Source organism: Tursiops truncatus, chromosome 6, assembly GCF_011762595.2.
Source record: "Tursiops truncatus isolate mTurTru1 chromosome 6, mTurTru1.mat.Y, whole genome shotgun sequence".
NCBI lineage: Eukaryota > Metazoa > Chordata > Mammalia > Artiodactyla > Delphinidae > Tursiops > Tursiops truncatus.
Genome location: NC_047039.1, coordinates 77086557 through 77107171, shown reverse-complemented (window position 1 = coordinate 77107171; position 20615 = coordinate 77086557). Strand labels below are relative to the sequence as shown.

The following is a 20615-nucleotide window of genomic DNA, read 5'->3' as shown; positions in this document are numbered from 1 at the left end:
GAGAAAACCAAAATTCAAAAAGAGTCATGTACCAAAATGTTCATTGCAGCTCTATTTACAATAGCCCGGAGATGGAAACAACCTAAGTGCCCATCATCGGATGAATGGATAAAGAAGATGTGGCACATATATACAATGGAATATTACTCAGCCATAAAAAGAAACGAAATTGAGCTATTTGTAATGAGGTGGATAGACCTAGAGTCTGTCATACAGAGTGAAGTAAGTCAGAAAGAAAAAGACAAATACTGTATGCTAACACATATATATGGAATTTAAGAAAAAAAAATGTCATGAAGAACCTAGGGGTAATGCAGGAATAAATACGCAGACCTCCTAGAGAACGGACTTGAGGTTATGGGGGGGGGAGGTGAGCTGTGACGGGGCGGGAGGGAGTCATGGGCATATGACATACACAGTAACAAACATAGTACGGTAGATAGCTAGTGGGAAGCAGCCGCACGGCACGGGGATATTGGCTCGGTGCTTTGTGACAGCCTGGAGGGGTGGGATGGGGACGGTGGGAGAGAGGGAGACGCAAGAGGGAGGACATATGGGAACATATGTTTATGTATGACTGATTCACTTTGTTGTGGGGCAGAAACTAACACACCATTGTAAAGCAATTATACCCCAATAAAGATGTTAAAAAAAAAAAGAATAAAACAAAATAACAGTAAAGGGAACCCAGGTAGTATCTGGGTTACAGATGGGACAAGCAGAAAATTTCATTACTGTAAATATATGAAACCATGAAAGGATGGAGTTGGAAAATAGGATGGCAGGGTAGGGCAGAGGGACCTGGAAGGCCCAGCAGGGGCGGAAGGGTCTGCTGGACTGGTGGGTGGGGGAGGGGCTGTGGACACACCCTCTCCATGTTGTCCCCTCCCCCACACTCAGAAACCCTTTGTGACTCTTCAGTGCTCTGTGATGCAGGCCTGGGACTGCACTTGCACTCTCAGTGCTCAGTGTGTTCAGGCAGTCTTGCGGTTCAGAAATGGGATTCAGAGAATGGAATGTTCTCTCATTTTTGAACAGCGTTATCGACCCATATCTGAGCTGTGACTCAACATCCTTGGATATTTACCGAAACCTCATCGTCCTGTGCGAGTTGGTGTTGCTTCTTCTGTTGCTGTGGTACCTGGTGAGCTTGCCATTTTCACCTACCTTCAGTAAAACCAAAGACATCCGAAAGGTAAGCAGCCCTGGGTGAGCCCCCAACAGAGACTCTTTCTTGTTGTTTTCATTTCTATTCCCACATTTTAAAATGAGATTGGTTGGCTCAGAGAGACACCTAAGGTGGGAATTTCAAGGAGAGGATAGAACATCATCCTCCTAGGGAAAGAAGCCAGGCAGGGCTAGGGGTTCAGGGAGGACTAAGGCTTCCAGTTGAAGCCCATGTCCCGTCTGAGTGTTTGGAGGACACCAGGATAAAATCCCAAACAGCAATTTTGTGGTCCTAGGTTGGGTTATTTAGAGAGTGTGGGATCTCTGCAGGAGAACAGAGTTCCCCATTGCTTGATCATGAGTACATTCTCACGTCAGGCATCACTCGACAAAGCCTTCCTTTGTGCTGGGCTGATCAGAGCAGCAATGCTGAGCCTCTGAGCAGAGGCTGGAGCCTGAGCTCCAGGATACAGGGTCCCATCTGAGGGACATGGACGTGACTGTTGGCCTCAGATGCTATGCCCTCCTTGGGCAGATGACTTCTGACTGGGAATATCAAGTGTGGATCTCATAGACAAAAGTCCTTCTTTGAGTTTGTCAAAGAAGAAAAAAATCGAAAGCATTTTAAGCCTTTAAAATTGATAAAAGGAAGGAACATAAAGTTCTATTAATTAAAATAGAGTCATATTATTCATGGATAATGAATATCTGAGTTTCCTAGAGAGGAGCGAGAGAAATGAGCCCCAGCCCTTCATTCTTTTCTTTTTGTTCTCAGCGTCAGGGCAGAGCCAAGAGGAGAAGGAAAGGTGGAACACCGAAAGGTAAGGTTCTGCCTATCCCAGCTGAACTCTCCAAGGGTGACCCTTCCTGCCTTTTCCATGACATCCAAGGTCCCTGATCTCTGAGGATGTCAACTGCTAGATACAGTTTCTCTCAGAAACCAGAGTTCTCAGAGGAGAGGCTTGTGGGAGGGCAGTCAGAGCCTGAGACACTGCTCAGATTCCCTGCTCTGCTCATCGCTGGGCATGAACCAGTGATGGACCTGGGCAATGGGTGTTTCCCAACAGGTGGCCATGTGAGATGTCAAGAGTCAGAACTTCTGTGTCCTGACTTTGTAAAAGTCCTTTGACTTCCTGGATGATCAGATCCCTCTCTAAGGCAACACTGATCTCTGGGCTTCACATGGTGGTTTTGAGCATCATATGAGATAAAATGCATGTGAAAGTACTTTACAAGAAGCAACATACACATGTTAATATCATTGACCATTTGACCTCATCTACTAATTCTTGGGTCTTTCAGAGTCTAAGACCCCAAGGGTTTCCCGTAAGGGGACTCCTTTATTATACCTATGCTTCTACCTTCATTACATATAACCCACTCTCCTGGTTTCTCAGGTTGGAGATGTCACCAGACAGAAATAGAGGAGAAAACGAAGCTGATTTCTATTCTGAAAAGGTGACTAACTAGTCTTTCCCCTTCTTTCCTGATCCCTCCTTAGCATGTTCTATGCAATTCCAGGGATTCAGTGCAACCTGCTGTAGTCATGGCAGGGGGTAGCACAGGAATGAGTATGTGATGAAGGCCTTGAGGTGAGGGCTGTTGAGCATGTTGTGAACTCATGGATGTGGAGCAATGTGAAGAGGCAGCAGGCTTCAAATGACCCCACCCCTGCCAGGCCAGCAGGTCCCCCTTTCCTTATTCTGGTCCTGGTTGCATCTTTGTACTTCCTGTCTTCTGCAGCCTCCTGGGCCAGCACGATGACAACACCCGCATTCATCGGCTCTTATGTCCAGACCCCTTCTGTGAGGTGTGTAATAATGCAACTGCTGAGATCAATCGGCTGCTACTCCCAGGGGCCCTGGAAGATTCTGCTTCCTCTGTGTCCCCCTTGGCTTCCACAGCTCCTGTGACTGAGTCGTCATTTACTCTATCCCCTGCCTTGTCAACAGTCCCTCCAAGAGACCTAACACCAGCCTCTCTTCTTGAGCCTTCCCCACTGCCCCCCTCCGTTCTCTCCCCTAGCCCAATGACCCCCTTAGTTGACTCTTTTTCACCCTCCCCATTGGGTCATTCTCTGGCACCAGAGCCTTTTCCTTCCTTGGATTCCGAATTCCCAGTGGACTATTCCCCACCCCAACCCCTTGCCTTTCCCCCTCTCCTACCACATGACACTCAGACAGCAGATCCTGTTCTCCCACGAGAGGCCACTTTGTCTCCGGATACCGTTTTCTCTCTTGACCCCACCCTTTCCCAAGATATCAATCCCCTATCAGATTTGGCCCAGGCAATGAATCACCCCGATTCTTTTGCTTGTCATCATGCACCACCAACTCTGATGTCTCTTTCACCACAGCCAGAGTGCACTTTATCTGTGACTCAATCTGTGACTCCAGAACAGGAGAACTTATCTCCAGATAGCTCTGGTGGGTTATCCACTTGCGTGTCAACAATCAGAGGCACTGAGCATTCAAGCCTGTCAATTGCAGACTTCTCCTGGCGGCAAGCTCATGCCAAAGACTCGTTCCCTTCCACGTTGGCACAATGTGATTTCAATCAGGAGTTTCTTGACCTCCATTCTTCAGAGGCCTCTTTTGGGGGAGACCCTGCAGCCAACCTTGTAGAGCCTGGTAACCTCTCATTTCTCAGCCCTGATGTCCTGGCACTCCTGGAGAGACAAGTCCAAAAGAGGAGCGATTTCCTGATGTGCAAGGAAAAGGAAAATGAAAAAGATTCTTTTCCAGAACAACTTAGGCCAGACTACCAACGAAATTCTTCGTGGAAAATGTTAGAGTCAACTGCTGATAAGCATGACTCGGCAGTCTGCCTTCCCTTTTGGAGCAGCAGAGACAAATCAGAGGAGCTGCATGTGCGTCAGCAGCCCCCATATCCTAAGACCCTGGAGGACCATTTACAGCAAAAACATATCCAGTTCTTCTGGGGTCTCCCGTCTCTGCACAGCGAGTCCTTGCCCTCTGCTGTTCATGTCTTGGCTGACAGTTCCTCAATCTTTATTTTCAATAGAAACTCGAATGCCTCCACAGGCCAAGAATCACCAGTGCTTCCTGATCCCCTGCCTCTGTCCTTGCCTGAGCCCTTGCCTCAAACCCTGCCTCAATCTCAGCCCCTACCTCTCACTCAGGTCCAGTCCCAGGCCGACCCTCAGTCTCCACTCCCAGTCATACCATCTGATCCTCTACCCCAGATCAGGACCTATGGAGAAAGTTTCCACAGACCTCAGGATGAGTCCGAGTCTCTCTCCTCATCTGAAATTCAACAGCTGGAATGGAACATTTTGCAGAAACAACAGGAAAATTTGTGGGGTTTACCCTCTGTGGTCCAAAGATCTTGGGAAGACTTTTGTCCATCAGCTCCTAACACTCCTCGCCACCGGGCCCCCCAGGCCCGTGTTTCAATCTGCATCCTTCCTGGGGAGTTTCCTCTCGGTGATGAAGTTCGGAAGAAACTAGAGCATCACCTTCGAAAGAGGCTCATCCAACACCGGTGGGGCCTGCCCCGCAGAATCTACGAGTCTGTGTCACTGATATTGCCTCCAAATGGTTTTTCAGAGGCATCTGAGTCGGTGAGCAATAATGGAGTCTCACTGATCTCTGGGTTTAAGGGTCAGAGTAGCAAAAATGGAAATGTTGGATTGAGCCAAACTGGAGGCTTCCATGAGAGGAGCTCAGAAATGTTCCAGCTAGAGGAAGGTGTGGGGAAGGATCTGGGACACAGCCTAGAGAATGGCCCAAAAGATCACCTGTTGAATGACCCAAAGAGCTCTTCAGGTAAGGATCTGGGGTATGACTCTGAGAAAGACCTAAAGAGTCAGATGGTGAGTCTCTCAGAGAAAAATCCAAGGATGTCAGCAGAGAGTCTAGGTCAGAGACAACTTCAAAATGTCCTAAAAGTACATTTGAGCAAGAAGTTTGGAGAAATAAATGAGGGTCGGCTCCCTGGGACTGTGCATAATTCATGGCATGCTATCAAGCAAACATTGCTTCTTTCTGTGAAATCCCACACCCAAACAAAACAGAGAAGTTTGCCATCATCAGTGGGTGTGGCCTACTCCCTGAATACCTTCCAGGAGCTGACTTTTGTTGATTCCAGTACACAACAGATGCTGGAAGCCCATATTAAAAGGTTTCGTATGAGGATGTTGTGGGCCCTTCCCCGCAAGGTCCTTGAATCCATACAGATCTTTAAATTGAAAGATGCCTCATCCCAGTCCTTGTCTCATGCCAACTTGCCCTCCTCAACCAATGTGATTTCTGAGGCAGACTCCAAATCTAGGAGCTTCAAGTCCTTTAGAGGAAGCTCTGAATCTCTCCATGGAGACAAAGCGGGAACAACAAATTCAGCCCCTGTCCTGGATCATTCTCTCCCTGCCACCTCACCTGTGGGCAAAGGAGGACAGAGGGTCCTGAGACAATCACGCTCTGATGTCAACCGTAGGCTGGCAGAGGATGTTCAGAGAATTAAGGATGCCAGACAGACTCCTCTGTCTGTTTCACTCTCCATCACAGGGAAAGCAGGTCCTAGACAGACTCAACTAGCCAACAGATATCCCCAAAAGCTGCTTGCAAAGCAAGCTGGGGCCAGATATGAGCCGAAGCATAGGAGTGTGAGTTCCAGTGATAAAGGAGAAATGCAACGGGGCAAAAAGGTGGAGAAGTCAGAACCTGTTTCCATGCCCAAATTGTCTAGGGAGGTATTCGCGGCTGAGGAGCCTGATCCTCTTCAATTAAAAACTAGTGACATGGTGACAACTAGCAAGCCAGGGAGCGCCCAAATGATAAATGTGAATGAGAATAAAGCAGAAACTACCATGACCACTGGAAGCCCCCCACCCAAATTACCAGTTCGCCAAGATCCTAAATCATTAGACCTTAAAGAACAACTGTTCCGTGAGTTAAACTTTAAACTGGAGAACAGGGAGCATAGCCAGGCTCAAGGCCAACCCACTGACACATCCCTTGCTTCAGATAACTTGACTTACGAGGCCTCACTGACTCATGCCCAAGGTGTCTCAGGTGGGGACATGGGAGCTTCCCAGGTGCTGCATGTCCATTTGGAGGACAGAGGAATCAGGATGGAGCAGCAGCAGAAACCTTGGGCCCCTAAGCAGGATAAGAACTTCCCACCAACTGCAAAGAGAGTGAGCCCTCTGGAGCCCAAGGCAAAAGAGCTTGATGGAGGGGATAAAGGCTTGGGGACATCCCAACTTAGGAGGAAGAGTTTCCCTACTCAGGAGAAGGTACTAGGGCAGACACGTGCGAGCAAGTCTTCCCAGACCCTATCACAGAAGGGACAGCCTCTTCCTGAAGGCCATAACGGAAAAAGAATGATGCACTTCTTGCAATGGCTTTATTCTGGGATAAAATACGAAAGTCAAGAAGATGCCCAGGAAAAGGGCAGCCCCATATCAACTGTGCAGAACAGAGGCCTAGTTAAAAGTAAAGCTGCCTTTACTGGGACAACTGAAGCTCAGAAAATCGTGACAGACAATGGGAAGTTCCTAGAGGAGCAACTGGGGTGTCAGCATGCAATTGATGTCACCTGCTCTCAAGGGCCCCGTCCTCCCCCAGTGCAGGTGAGGAAAACTCAGCAAAAGGCGGAAGTGCAGGTCCGGACAGAGCCTGTCCAGGGATATCCTGTCAACTACAGGGCTCCCTCCTGTAAAGTGACAAATATCAAGTCCTGCCATCAAATATCAAGTCCTACCTTTGCTGGCCAGAGTTATCCTCCAAGTACAAGACAGATCAGAGATAAGAAGAGACACCCCCAGAAAGTTGTGGCATTCAAGGACCAGCAACTATGTCACAGACATCTCCCACCAGTGTCCCACGGGGAGCCTGTGCCCCATCCAAGCCCCACCCACAGGCGTCAAGCTGGCCAGGCACCCACGGCTGCTCTCAGCACTGCTGAAGGCACTGTGTCTGGACATCGGTCTCTACTCTTTAGACAGAAAACAATTCTCCAGAATTCCCAGGGAGGAAGACTTCCCATCCAGAAATAACTCCTTCCTTGTGGAGATTATTGATTCTCCCAAATAAATAGTTATCTAATAATAGTGTATCTTTTCTGTGTACTGTGTTGGGGGCATGGGTTTTGGGTAACTCAGGGCTTATGTGTAAGGGAAAGGAAGGAGATAGTTCAGCTCTTACCGATTGCTTCCTTTGGCTTTGGCTAAAAGGTGACCAGTCCTCTGGAGTTCTTGCTGAACCCCGCCACCCCACCCCCCGCCCCAAAGCCCATTTCCTCCCTGATGAAATTTGAGGAGATGGGCTTTGTCTTCTGCCGCTTAGCTTAGCCTTAATGAAAATGTATAGCAGCCCACATCTCCCCCCTCACTGAACGCTTTATATCCTTTAGAGAAGTAGGGAAGATAGGTCTTTTATACCTGAGGAGCGTTAAGGACAGGTATACTTTCTGAAAATAATGCTGAAGAAGAAACAACAGCTTAATCGTTATTTAGAACTCAGTGACCAGAGGCTCCTACAGGGGGCTGAACCCTGAATGGCACTATTTGGGCGGAGGTGTTGCTCTGCTGGACCCTGGGCTAGTTGCCGTAGGGTCCAGGAACTTTTATGTTATGTGCCCAGTCTCACAATTCTGGCTCCTTTCTCACAGGAAAGTCATATATATGTGCCACTCCTACTCAAAAATATATGCTCCTGCCTGAAATAGAGCGCAGCTACCTCTGAATATGAGTAGCAGCTGCCTTCTAGTTGTTCACCCCTCTTCCATTACCCTCATCCACCTCACTCCATGGCAGTTAGACTGCCATTACTACTTTCTCTCTTTGTGCACAGTTTTCTTTTTTATTTCAAAAATTCATACCTTCCCACAAGATCCCAACTCAGGTGACCTCATAAACAGTAGCCATGGTAACCTCAAACTAAAACATTTCAGGATTATTATTTGTACTATATAGTCAGTTCCCATAGCCATATCTTAGCTATTTGGCATGAATACCTGTGTCATAACCCCACCCTAGAACCAGCAAGGAACTTGGTGAAGTAGCCTAGCAGTATGCCGCACAAGCAGCAAGACTGGAATGAGTTTACTGCTTCTGGCTGAAAGAGGGATGGCCAGGCACTCCCAAGATACCATCCAGTGAAAGCCAACCCAAAGCACTATTCCCTAAGAGGTGTTCTAACTTGTTTCCCAGTTTTCGGTCTAGAATCAATTTACCCATCCCATTCCTGTTCTCTTTTATTGGCCTGAAAAAAATTTCATTGGCTAATGCAACCCACTCAAATCCTTTCTCTCTACTGAGCATCTTCAAGATTTTATCTCCCTTTCCTCTTTGCAAGAATTAAAGCTGACAGATCTTTAAAAATGCTCTAGATTAGCCTCATTCCTTCTTGGATTTTATGTTCAATGGTCAGTCCCCTTCTCTGGGGTTCCATTTTTACTCTCATTTTGTCCCATATTCTTCCTGACTTACCTCTAGTGCTGCCTTCTCCTGGCTCATGGCCTCTTCTCTCCCAGCAAGCCAAGCCACATGACTACAGTGTTTCCAACCTTTTGCCTGAAGCCAGCAATGACAGTTGCAGAGTAGGAGGAGGTGTGACTCACTCCTTTGAGAATTGGTTGCCACACATGTCAAAGCCCCAACACATTTTCATGCAACATTTTCATGCAAGAGACAAGTATAAGCTCTAGGACTCAGCCAACTCAAGTTATTTTTCCTGAAACGTGATGCCAACTAACATCTGCCACATTTGATTATCCTGATTTGCTTAAGGAAGTTTCTCCAGGGTTAAGATCTTTATCTAGGGTGCTATAATTTCACCCTGATGTCTAAAGGCTAAAGTATAAAACAAAGAATCACTATCTTGAAGTGCTCCTCACACAGTGTCATAGTGATAAGATGATCAGAGATCTGACACTCTTAAAACCTGGGGTAAGTCCCAGATCTACTGCATGACAACTGCAGGACCATAGGTGATCCCCTTAATTTTTCTAGCCTAACTCGAAAGGCGGGAGAGACTTTCCTAGTTGATTACAAAGACACTCACAGCTCTAATATTCTTTTCCAAGTGTTCTACCAAAGATAACTGTGGAGTTTAACAAATGAATATGTATAAGATTAATTTCATTTTAAGGCCCAATTTGCCCTTCCTCCTAATAAATTACAGAATAACTGTTTTCCTTTTTCAATCTTTAAAATATATAAAATTGAGTAATTCTCCATGGGCTGTCAACTCATTTAACCAACAATTATTTATTAAGTGACAGTATCAAGAACAAGATACAGGAGAAACAAAACAAACACGGTCTCTACCTTCATAATATGTACAGTCTAGTAGGAAAACAGGCCCCTCGAGTTAAGCAACTAACTAAACAAAATAGGACCTCTCTCATTTATCAATGTGTCTTCAGAGCCCTGCAGAAATGCCTGGTACTAAGTATACAACAGTAACTGTTTGTGATGGGAGACTGACTGAATGAATACATGAATGAATGTAAGAAATCTACATGACAGAAATCCCAGAGTCTGTTCCAGATGCAAAAATAAATGTAAGGCAAAACCTAATGATCTAATTCTTCACTGCCAATAATACCCCAGTAAGAAATAGCATTAGGTACACAAACACTTGTCAAGAATTGACTTAACATGATCATTGTAAAATTAGCCTTTGGACAAGAAAAGAAAAAATGTCATAGGAAATGATGTCCGGGTGAATAAAGACATCTTGAGAGCAAAGAGACTAGGGACCTAAATGTGTACATGAATGAGCATGAGTAGCAGAGGAGGAAGTGAATGAATCTTCACTTACACTGGTTATACCACTCACAAGATTCAAGCTCCCAGTGGTGTGGTACTGTAGGAGAGTATAAGCTCAACTGGTTTACATAAATACAATCTATAATTTATAGCCCATGGGGCTCTAGCAAACTACAAAGGTGTAAGACTAGTGTCCTAGTTTTTACAAAAACACGGACAAAAAAAAATGGTGGACAAATGTTTATCTATATTTACTGAATTCATGAATACATTGGACATGCTACATTGAAATTTGCTTCCAAACTCAAAGTTGTTTGAGGTGATTTCTAAAGTACATGTTGCACAACATTTGTAGCACATAATGCTAAGACCCCTTTTGGCACATTCTTATGGTACGCTGTCCAAAAAACAGGCAAAGTCATTTTTGATAGCTCTTAGTATAAATCACACACAGTCAGTGTAAATCAAAAATATTTTACTGTGACAGGGCGAGAGAGAGGCATGGACATATATACACTAACAAACGTAAGGTAGATAGCTAGTGGGAAGCAGCCGCATGGCACAGGGATATCAGCTCGGTGCTTTGTGACCCCTGGAGGGGTGGGATAGGGAGGGTGGGAGGGAGGGAGATGCAAGAGGGAAGACATATGGGAACATATGTATATGTATAACTGATTCACTTTGTTATAAAGCAGAAACTAACACACCATTGTAAAGCAATTATACCTCAATAAAGATGTTAAAAAATATTTTATAAATGAGCTTAATTGGTTATAATTTTTGCAGGAACTTGCTCATTTGCAGAGCAACATAGAAAATCTTCTTAGGTCCTGAGTTTACTGAAAAAATGAGATGATTATTAAACCAGGAAAGAAATTGGATTTTCTTTATGAAAAGGTACATTTTCCAATACACTTTCAAATTATATGCTCTTGAGAAAATTCTAAGAATTTTATATCTATGGCTCTTTACTTAAATTATCATCACAAGTTTTAATCTCACTGTACCTATGGTACTACTAGGTGCTAAGGTATTCATGGAAAGTGAATATTACTCAGAACTAGACCTCAAAGCATTTATACTCTGTAGATTTTACTGGCTTATAGTAGCCATTTGAATTCTCAGTACAGCGGATAATTAAAAAATCAACAAATTGTAGCATAAAAGTGTATTTAATGAAAGAGCAATGATTTCCAATAAGGCAGTTCTCAGAGGATGGTTGGAAAAGTTTGACATTTGGCTTATGATAAGGTAATTGGGTATTATCCTGATACTTTAATTAGAAAAGGAATACATTTGATTTTCTCCTTTAAGACTGAGTTCCAGGATTAGGAAGCAAGATGGCGGAGTAGAAGGATGTACTCTCACTCCCTCTTGCAAGAACACCAGAATCACAACTAGCTGCTGGACAATCATCGACAGAAAGACACTAGAACTCATCAAAAAAGATACCCAACATCCAAAGACAAAGGAGAAGCCACAATGAGCTGGTAGGAGGGGTGCAAACACAGTAAAATCAAATCCCATAACTGGTGGGTAGGTGACTCGAAGACTGGAGAACACTTATACCACAGAAGTCCACCCACTGGAGGGAATGTTCTGAGCCCCATGTAAGGCTTCCAAACCTGGGGGTCTGGCAACGGGAGGAGGAATTCCTAAAGAATCAGACTTTGAGGGGTACTGGGATTTGATTGCAGGACTTCAACAGGACTGCAGGAAACAGAGACTCCACTCTTGGACAGCACACACAAAGTACTGTGCGCATCGGGACCCAGGGGAAGGAGCAGTGACCCCAGGGGAGACTGAACCAGACCTACCTCCTAGTGTTGGAGGGTCTCCTGCTGAGGCGGGGGGTGGCTGTGGCTCACCGTGGGGACAAGGACACTGGCAGTAGAAGTTCTGGAAAGTACTCCTTGGCGTGAGCCCTCCCAGAGTCTGCCATTAGCCACACAAAACAGCCCAGGTAGGCTCCAGTGTTCGGTTGCCTCAGGCCAAACAACCAACAGGGAGGGAAGCCAGCCATACCCATCAGCAGACAAGCACATTAAACTTTTACTGAGTTCTGCCCACCAGAGCAACAGTCAGCTCTACCCACCACCAGTCCCTCCCATCAGGAAACTTGCACAAGCCTCTTAGAGAGCCTCATCCATCAGAGGGTAGACAGCAGAAGCAAGAAGAACTACAATCCTGCAGCCTGTGGAACAAAAACCACATTCAGAGAAAGACAGACAAGATGAAAATGCAGAGGGCTATATACCAGATGAAGGAACAAGATAAAACCCCAGAAAAAGAACTAAATGAAGTGGAGATAGGCAACCTTCCAGAAAAAGAATTCAGAATAATGATAGTGAAGATGATCCAGGACCTCAGAAAAAGAATGGAGGCAAAGATCGAGAAGATGCAAGAAATGTTTAATAAAGATATAGAAGAACTAAAGAACAAACAAACAGAGATGAACAATACAATAAATGAAATGAGAACTACACTAAAAGGAATCAATAGCAGAATAACTGAGGCAGAAGAACGGATAAGTGACCTGGAAGACAGAATGGTGGAATTCACTGCTGTGGAACAGAATAAAGAAAAAAGAATGAAAACAAATGAAGACAGCCTAAGAGACCTCTGGGACAACATTAAATGCAACAATATTTGCATTATAGGGGTCCCAGAGGAAGAGGAGAGAGAGAAAGGACGTGAGAAAATATCTGAAGAGATTATAGTCAAAAACTTCCCTAACATGGGAAAGGAAATAGCCACCCAAGTCCAGAAAGCACAGAGAGTCCCATACAGGATTTACCGAAGGAGAAACACACCGAAAAACACAGTAATCAAACTGGCAAAAATTAAAGACAAAGAAAAACTATTGAAAGCAGCAAGGGAAAAACGACAGATAATATACAAGGGAACTCTCATAGGTTAACAGCTGATTTCTCAGCAGAAACCCTACAAGCCAGAAGGGAGTGGCATGATATATTTAAAGTGATGAAAGGGAAGAACCTACAACTAAGATTACTCTACCCAGCATGATCTTATTCAGATTTGATGGAGAAATCCAAAGCTTTACAGGCAAGCAAAAGCTAAGAAAAGTCAGCACCACCAAACCAGCTCTACAACAAATGCTAAAGGAACTTCTTTAAGTGGCAAACACAAGAAAAGAAAAGAACCTACATAAACAAACCCAAAACAATTAAGAAAATGGTCATGGGGACATACATATCAATAGTTACCTTAAACGTGAATGGATTAAATGCTCCAACCAAAATACACAGGCTTGCTGAATGGATACAAAAATAAGACACATCTATATGCTGTCTACAAGAGACCCACTTCAGACCTAGGGACACATTCAGAATGAAAGTGAGACAATGGAAAAAGTTATTCCATGCAAATGGAAACCAAAAGAAAGCTGGAGTAGCAATACTCATATCAGATAAAATAGACTTTAAAATAAAGAATGTTACAAGAGACAAGGAAGGACAGTACATAATGATCAAGGGATCAATCCAAGAAGAAGGCATAACAATTATAAATATATATGCACCCAACATAGGAGCGCCTCAATACATAAGGCAACTGCTAACAACTATAAAAAAGGAAATCGACAGTAACACAATAATACTGGGGACTTTAACACCTCACTTACACCAATGGACAGATCATCCAAAATGAAAATAAATAAGGAAACAGAACCTTTAAATGACTTAATAGACCAGATAGATTTAATTGATATTCATATAACATTCCATCCAAAAACAGCACATCACACTTTCTTCTCAAGTAAGCATGGAACATTCTACAGGATAGATCACATCTTGTATCATAAATTAAGCCACAGTAATTCTAAGAAAATTGAAATCATATCAGGCATCTTTTCTGACCAAAACACTATGAGTTAGAAATGAATTACAGGGGAAAAAACATAAAAAAAACAAACACATGGAGGCTAAACAATATGTTACTAAATAAATAAGAGATCACTGAAGAAATCAAAGAGGAAATCAAAAAATACCTGGAGACAAATGACAATGAAAACACAACAATCCAAAACCTATGGGATACAGCAAAAGCAGTTCTAAGAGGGAAGTTTATAGCTTCACAAGCCTACTTCAAGAAACAAGAAAAATCTCAAATAAACAATCTAACCTTACACCTAAAGTAACTAGACAAAGAAGAACAGACAAAACCCAAAGTTAGCAAAAGGAATGAAATCATGAAGATCACAGCCCAAATAAATGAAATAGAAACAAAGAAAACAATAGCAAAGATCAATAAAACTAGAAGCTGGTTCTTTGAGAAGATAAACAAAATTGCTAAACCATTAGCCAGACTTATCAAGAAAGAGGGAGAGGACTCAAATCAATAAAATTAGAAATGAAAAAGGAGAAGTTACAACAGACATCACAGAAATACAAAGCATTCTGAGAGACTACTACAAGCAACTCTATGCCAAAAAAATGGACAACCTGGAAGAAATGGACAAATTCCTAGAAAGGTATAAACTTCCAAGACTGAACCAGAAAAAAATAGAAAATATGAACAGACCAATCACAGGTAATGAAATTGAAACTGTGATTTAAAATCTTCCAACAAACAAAAGTCCAGGACCAGATGGCTTCACAGGCGAATTCTATCAAACATTTAGAGAAGAGCTAACACTCATCCTTCTCAAACTCTTCCAAAAAACTGCAGTGGAAGGAACACTCCCAAACTCATTCCATGAGGCCACCATCACCCTGATACCAAAAGCAGGCAAAGGTACTACAAAAAAGAAAATTACAGACCAATATCACTGATGAATATAGATGCAAAAATCCTCAACAAAATGCTAGCAAACAGAATCCAACAACACATTAAAAGGATCATACACTATGATCAAGTGGGATTTATCCCAGGGATGCAGGCATTCTTCAGTATATGTAAATCAATCAATGTGATACACCATATTAACAAATTGAAGAATAAAAACCATATGATCATCTCGATAGATGCAGAAAAAGCTTTCGACAAAATTCAACACCCATTTATGGTAAAAACTCTCCAGAGAGTGGGCATAGAGGGAATCTACCTCAACAAAATAAAGGCCATATACAACAAAACCCACACCAAACATCATTCTCAAGGTGAAAAGCTGAAAGCATTTCCTCTAAGATCAGGATAAGACAAGGATGTCCACTCTCACCACTATTATTCAACATAGTTTTGGAAGTCGTACCCACGGCAATCAGCGAAGAAAAAGAAATAAAAAGAATACAAATTGGAAAAGAAGAAGTAAAACTGTCACTGTTTGCAGATGACGTGATACTATACATAGAGAATCCTAAAGATGCCACCAGAAAACTACTAGAGCTAATTAATGAATTTGGTAAAGTTGCAGGATACAAAATTTATGCACAGAAATCTCTTGCATTCCTCTACACTAATGATGAAAAATCTGAAAGAGAAATTAAGGAAACACTCCCATTTACCACTGCAACAAAAAGAATAAAATACTTAGGAATAAACCTACCTAGGGAGACAAAAGACCTGTATGCAGAAAACTATAAGACACTGATGAAAGAAATTAAAGATGATACCAACAGATGGAGAGATATACCATGTTCTGGGATTGGAAGAATCAATACTGTAAGAATGACTATACTACCCAAAGCAATCTACAGATTCAATGCAATCCCTATCAAATTACCAATGGCATTTTTTACGGAACTAGAACAAAAAATCTTAAACTTTGTATGGAAACACAAAAGACGCCGAATAGCCAAAGCAGTCTTGAGGGAAAAAAATGGAACTGGAGGAATCAGACTCCCTGGCTTCAGACTATACTACAAAGCTACAATAATCAAGATAATACGGTACTGGCATGAAAACTGAAACATAGATCAATGGAACAAGATACAAAGCCCAGAGATAAACCCACGCACCTATGGTCAACTAATCTATGACAAAGGAGGCAAGGATATACAATGGAGGAAAGGCAGTCTCTTCAATAAGTGGTGCTGGGAAAACTGGACAGCTACATGTAAAAGAATGAAATTAGAACACTCCCTAACACCATACACAAAAATAAACTCAAAATGGATTAGAGACCTAAATGTAAGACAGGACACTATAAAATTCTTAGAGGAAAACATAGGAAGAACACTCTTTGACATAAATCACAGCAAGATCTTTTTTGATCCACCTCCTAGAGTAATGGAAATAAAAACAAAAATAAACAAATGGGACCTAATGAAACCTCAAAGTTTTTGCACAGCAAAGGAAACCATAAACAAGACGAAAAGACAACCCTAAGAATGGGAGAAAATATTCGCAAACGAATCAATGGATAAGGGATTAATCTCCAAAATATATAAACAGCTCATGCAGTTCAATATTAAAGAAACAAACAACCCAATCCAAAAATGGGCAGAAGACCTAAATAGACATTTCTCCAAAGAAGACATACAGATGGCCAAGAAGCACATGAAAAGCTGCTCAACATCACTAATTATTAGAGAAATGCAAATCAAAACTACAATTAGGTATCACCTCACACCAGTTAGAATGGGCATCATCAGAAAATCTACAAACAATAAATGCTGGAGAGGGTGTGGAGAAAAGGAAACCCTCTTGCACTGTTGGTGGGAATGTAAATTGATACAGCCACAATGGAGAACAGTATGGAGGTTCCCTAAAAAACTAAAAAGAGAATTACCATGACACAGCAATCCCACTACTGGGCATATACCCAGAGAAAACCATAATTCAAAACGACACATGCACCCCAATGTTCACTGCAGCACCATTTACAATAGCCAGGTCACGGAAGCAACCTAAATGCCCATCGACAGACGAATGGCTAAAGAAGATGTGGTACATATATACAATGGAATATTACTCAGCCATATAAACAAACGAAATTGGGTCATTTGTTGAGATGTGGATGGACCTTGAGACTGTCATACAGAGTGAAGTAAGTCAGAAAGAAAAAAACAAATACAGTATATTAACGCATATATGTGGAACACAGAAAAATGGTACAGATGAACCAGTTTGAAGGGCAGAAATTGAGACACATATGTAGAGAACAAACGTATGGACACCAAGGTAGAAAGCGGCACGGGGGTGGGTGTGGTAGTGTGATGAACTGGGCGATTGGGATTGACATATATACACTGATGTGTATAAAATTGATGACTAATGAGGACCTGCTGTGTAAAAAAATAAATTAAATTAAATTTAAAAATTTAAAAAAAAAAGACTGAGTTCCAGCTGAAATATCTGCCACCATAACTGCTACCATAACCATCGCCATGGCTTTTCCAGTTACAAATATTTATCAAGCACAGTTTATAAGAACAGTATGGACTGGTGAAAATAGCATGGGTTTCAGAAATGGGTAGATAAAAATAATTAGGACTTACTATGGGCCAGGAACTGTTCTAAATGCTTTACCTATATTAACACATATAATACTCTCAACAGCCTGTGCAGTAAGGTAATTTGATTCAAGAAGTGCACACCTTTCCCTCATTTAATAGATAAGAAAACTGAGGTTCAGTGAGGTTAAGTAATTGCCCAAAAATCAAAGGTGATAGTAGAAATGGGATTCGGACCCACTTCTACTGTGTCTGATCAAAAATCTATCCTCTTATCCACTGAACTAGGCTACCTTAATACTCATATTTGATTTTTTTAAAAAACCCATAATCCACTTCTAATTCCTTTGTCCTTTTTTTAAAAAAATAAAAATAGCGGAAAGAATCATAGAATCCCTCATAGAAGAACTAAATCTTGAGCGACACCTAAGAATTCAACAGTGAGACTGGGGGTGGGGAGATTTTCCAAGCTGAGGGAACAGTATTTTTGAGGGTCTAGAGGCATAAAACAACAGGGCATGATTAAGATATTTAAACAGGGCTTCCCTGGTGGTGCGGTGGCTGGGAGTCTGCCTGCCGATTCAGGGTATGTGGGTTTGTGCCCCAGTCTGGGAGGATCCCACATGCCACGGAGCGTCTGGGCCCGTGAGCCATGGCCGCTGGGCCTGCGCGTCCGGAGCCTGTGCTCCGCGGTGGGAGGGGCCGTGGCAGTGGGAGGGCCGCGGCAGTGGGAGGCCTGCGTACCAAAAAAAAAAAAGATTTTATAAACAATTAAGAGTGGATGGACTGCAATGAACAATTGGGAAATGGAATTTTTAAAAATACTTAGGAATAAATTTAAGAAGTGTAAAACTTATATACTAAAAATTCTAAAACAGTGCTGAAAGATAGTAAAAAAAATCTAGGTAAGTGGAGAAAATATCCCATGTTCATGAATAGGAAGGCTCAACATTGTTAAGATGGTAATACTCCCCAAACTGCTTTATAGGTTCAGTGCAATCCTCATCAGAATCCTAGCTGACTTCTTTGAAAATTGACAAGCTGATTCTAAAATTCATATGGAATTTCACGGTACCCAGGATAGCCAAAATAATCTTAAATAAGAAGAACAAAGTAGGATTTGTGCTTTCTGATTTCAAAACTTACTACAAAGCAACAGTAAATAAGACATTTTGGTACTGGCATAAGAATAAACATATGTATCAATGGAAAAGAACTGAGAGTTCAGAAATGAACCCTTACATTTATGGTCTACTGATCTTTAGCAACAGTGCCAAGAGCATTCAATGGGGAAAGAATAGTCTTTTCAAACAAAGGGTGTGGAACAACTAGATAACCGCACACAAAAGGATGAAACTGAACCCTTACTTTACATCATATCAAAAAATTAACTCAAAATGGATCAAAGACCTAAATGTAGGAGCTAAAACTATAAAACTCTTAGAAGAAAACATGGGGGTAAAATCTTTATGGCACTGAATTTGGCAAAGGATTCTTAGATATGACACCAAAAGCATGAGCAATGAAAGAAAAAAAATAGACTGGACTTCATCAAAATTAAAAACAATTATGCTTTAAAGCACACCATCAGGAAAATGAAAAAGCGACCCACAGAAAAAGAGAAAATATATTCTATTCTCATTATTCGCAGTAATTATGTTCTATAAAGTCACCACAATTACTATATTGGTAAATATTGAACCATTGCCCCTAAGGGAAATACAGGATTAGGTTACTGTGAGCCTCTGGTCACAACATTTTTGTCAACCAATCAACACATAACCTTGTTTTACGTCTGTTACTGCTTAAAGACACCTTATTTAATACATACGGTATTGTTGATTCACTAATGTTGAACTCATGACCAACAGGACTATAACTTATGCCTGAATGAGGCTCACCTAACATATGTATTTTCTCCATAAGGCACATCACAGCCTTCTTGTGCTTAGGGACACTAGACAGCATTTCAGCACTATGCTTGGGAGAATTTAAACAGCAAACTGACCAATGAAAAGCACATACAAAAGAACATTCTATCCTACCGAGAGTGCTAGTTTTCAATCCTTAGCATAACCACATGAAACCCCCTTTATAACACATTTCCCCCTCCGTGTTCACTTCAGTGAATTTTTTCACTGGTGTGTGTTCTCTGTCTGACAAACAGACTCATTTTTGTTTTTTAAAGTCCTTTTGATCTTTATTTTATTATTTGGCAACCCTTACCCACACTCTTGGGCTCCCATTCCTCTCATTTCTTATCACATTTGCCTCTCTTCTTGCACCTTCATTCTTTCCTTCCTTCTAATTTATAATCCGCTCCTAGAATTCCCAAACAAGGGATCTCAGGACTGCTATCATCACAAACCATAGTTCTCTTTCTTTTGCTCAACACCTTCACCTACTGAGCTCTATTCACATCCATCCCAGTGTCTGGAATGTCTTCCTACCTCCCATTGGCATCTTCACCTGTTGAAATCCAGCCAGTATTTAGAAGCCCACTTTAAATTGCCTGGGAAAGTACTGCCTCACAAAGAAGCCCTCCCAGGACTTCCCTGGTGGCACAGTGGTTAAGAATCCGCCTGTCAATACAGGGGACACAGGTTCGAGACCTGGTCTGGGAAGAACCCACATGCCATAGAGCAACTAAGCCTGTGTACCACAACTACTGAGCCTGCACTGTAGAGCCCATGAGCCACAACTACTGAGCCCACGTGCCACAACCACTGAAGCCCGCACACCTAGAGCCCGTGCTCCGCAACAAGAGAAGCCACCACAATGAGAAGCCCGTGCACCACAACAAAGAGTAGCCCCTGCTCGCTGCAATTAGAGAGAGCCAGCGTGCAGCAATGAAGACCCAATGCAGCCAAAAATAAATAAATAAATAAATAAATTTTATTTTAAAAAAATACACTTTAAGAAGCCCTCCCAATAACCTTGGTTCTCTTAAAATCTTTGCTTGTAATTTTCTCATGTCATTTGTTACTTTCCATCAGGGGCTTCAGCTATTCATAGTATTCAATTAATATTCATATAAGACAGAAAGCTCTTTGAAATTCAGGATATTTATGAGCAAAAGATAAGTTCTCCATAGCCATCCCAGAGTAAACTTCAGCTACATTTATTTGGCCTTTGAGCTCTTCTACTTTTTGCATTTTATATATATATATATATATACACACACACACACACACACACATATATATACATGTATATATATGTATATATAGCGCTTCATATTTAAAAACATTTTTCAATGTAATTTCTCATTTAGTCCTCAGAAGAATTCTGAAAGATAATTATTTTTATTAGTTCTATTTTACAGATGAAGGAACTTAGAGTTAAGGGGCCTGATG

General features: G+C 42.1%; 1 protein-coding gene across 1 annotated transcript; it reads left to right on the top strand.

Annotated features, from left to right (window-relative positions):
* Nucleotides 1–692: 692 nt before the first annotated feature.
* On the top strand, nt 693–7186 carry LOC117312781 (spermatogenesis-associated protein 31D4-like). The gene is made up of 4 exons (XM_033859269.2): nt 693–1195; nt 1943–1988; nt 2565–2625; nt 2911–7186. The coding sequence occupies exons 1-4, from the start codon at nt 998–1000 to the stop codon at nt 7184–7186; spliced, it is 4581 nt and encodes a 1526-aa protein (XP_033715160.2). The 5' UTR covers nt 693–997.
* The last annotated feature ends 13429 nt before the right edge of the window (nt 7187–20615 follow it).

Excerpts from the sequence above, each read along its gene's own strand:
- LOC117312781 (XM_033859269.2), top strand. The coding sequence starts at position 998 with ATGGGATTCAGAGAATGGAATGTTCTCTCATTTTTGAACAGCGTTATC. Across the intron at positions 1,196-1,942 it reads AAACCAAAGACATCCGAAAG|CGTCAGGGCAGAGCCAAGAG; the intron begins GTAAGCAGCCCT and ends TTTTGTTCTCAG. Across the intron at positions 1,989-2,564 it reads GAAAGGTGGAACACCGAAAG|GTTGGAGATGTCACCAGACA; the intron begins GTAAGGTTCTGC and ends CTGGTTTCTCAG.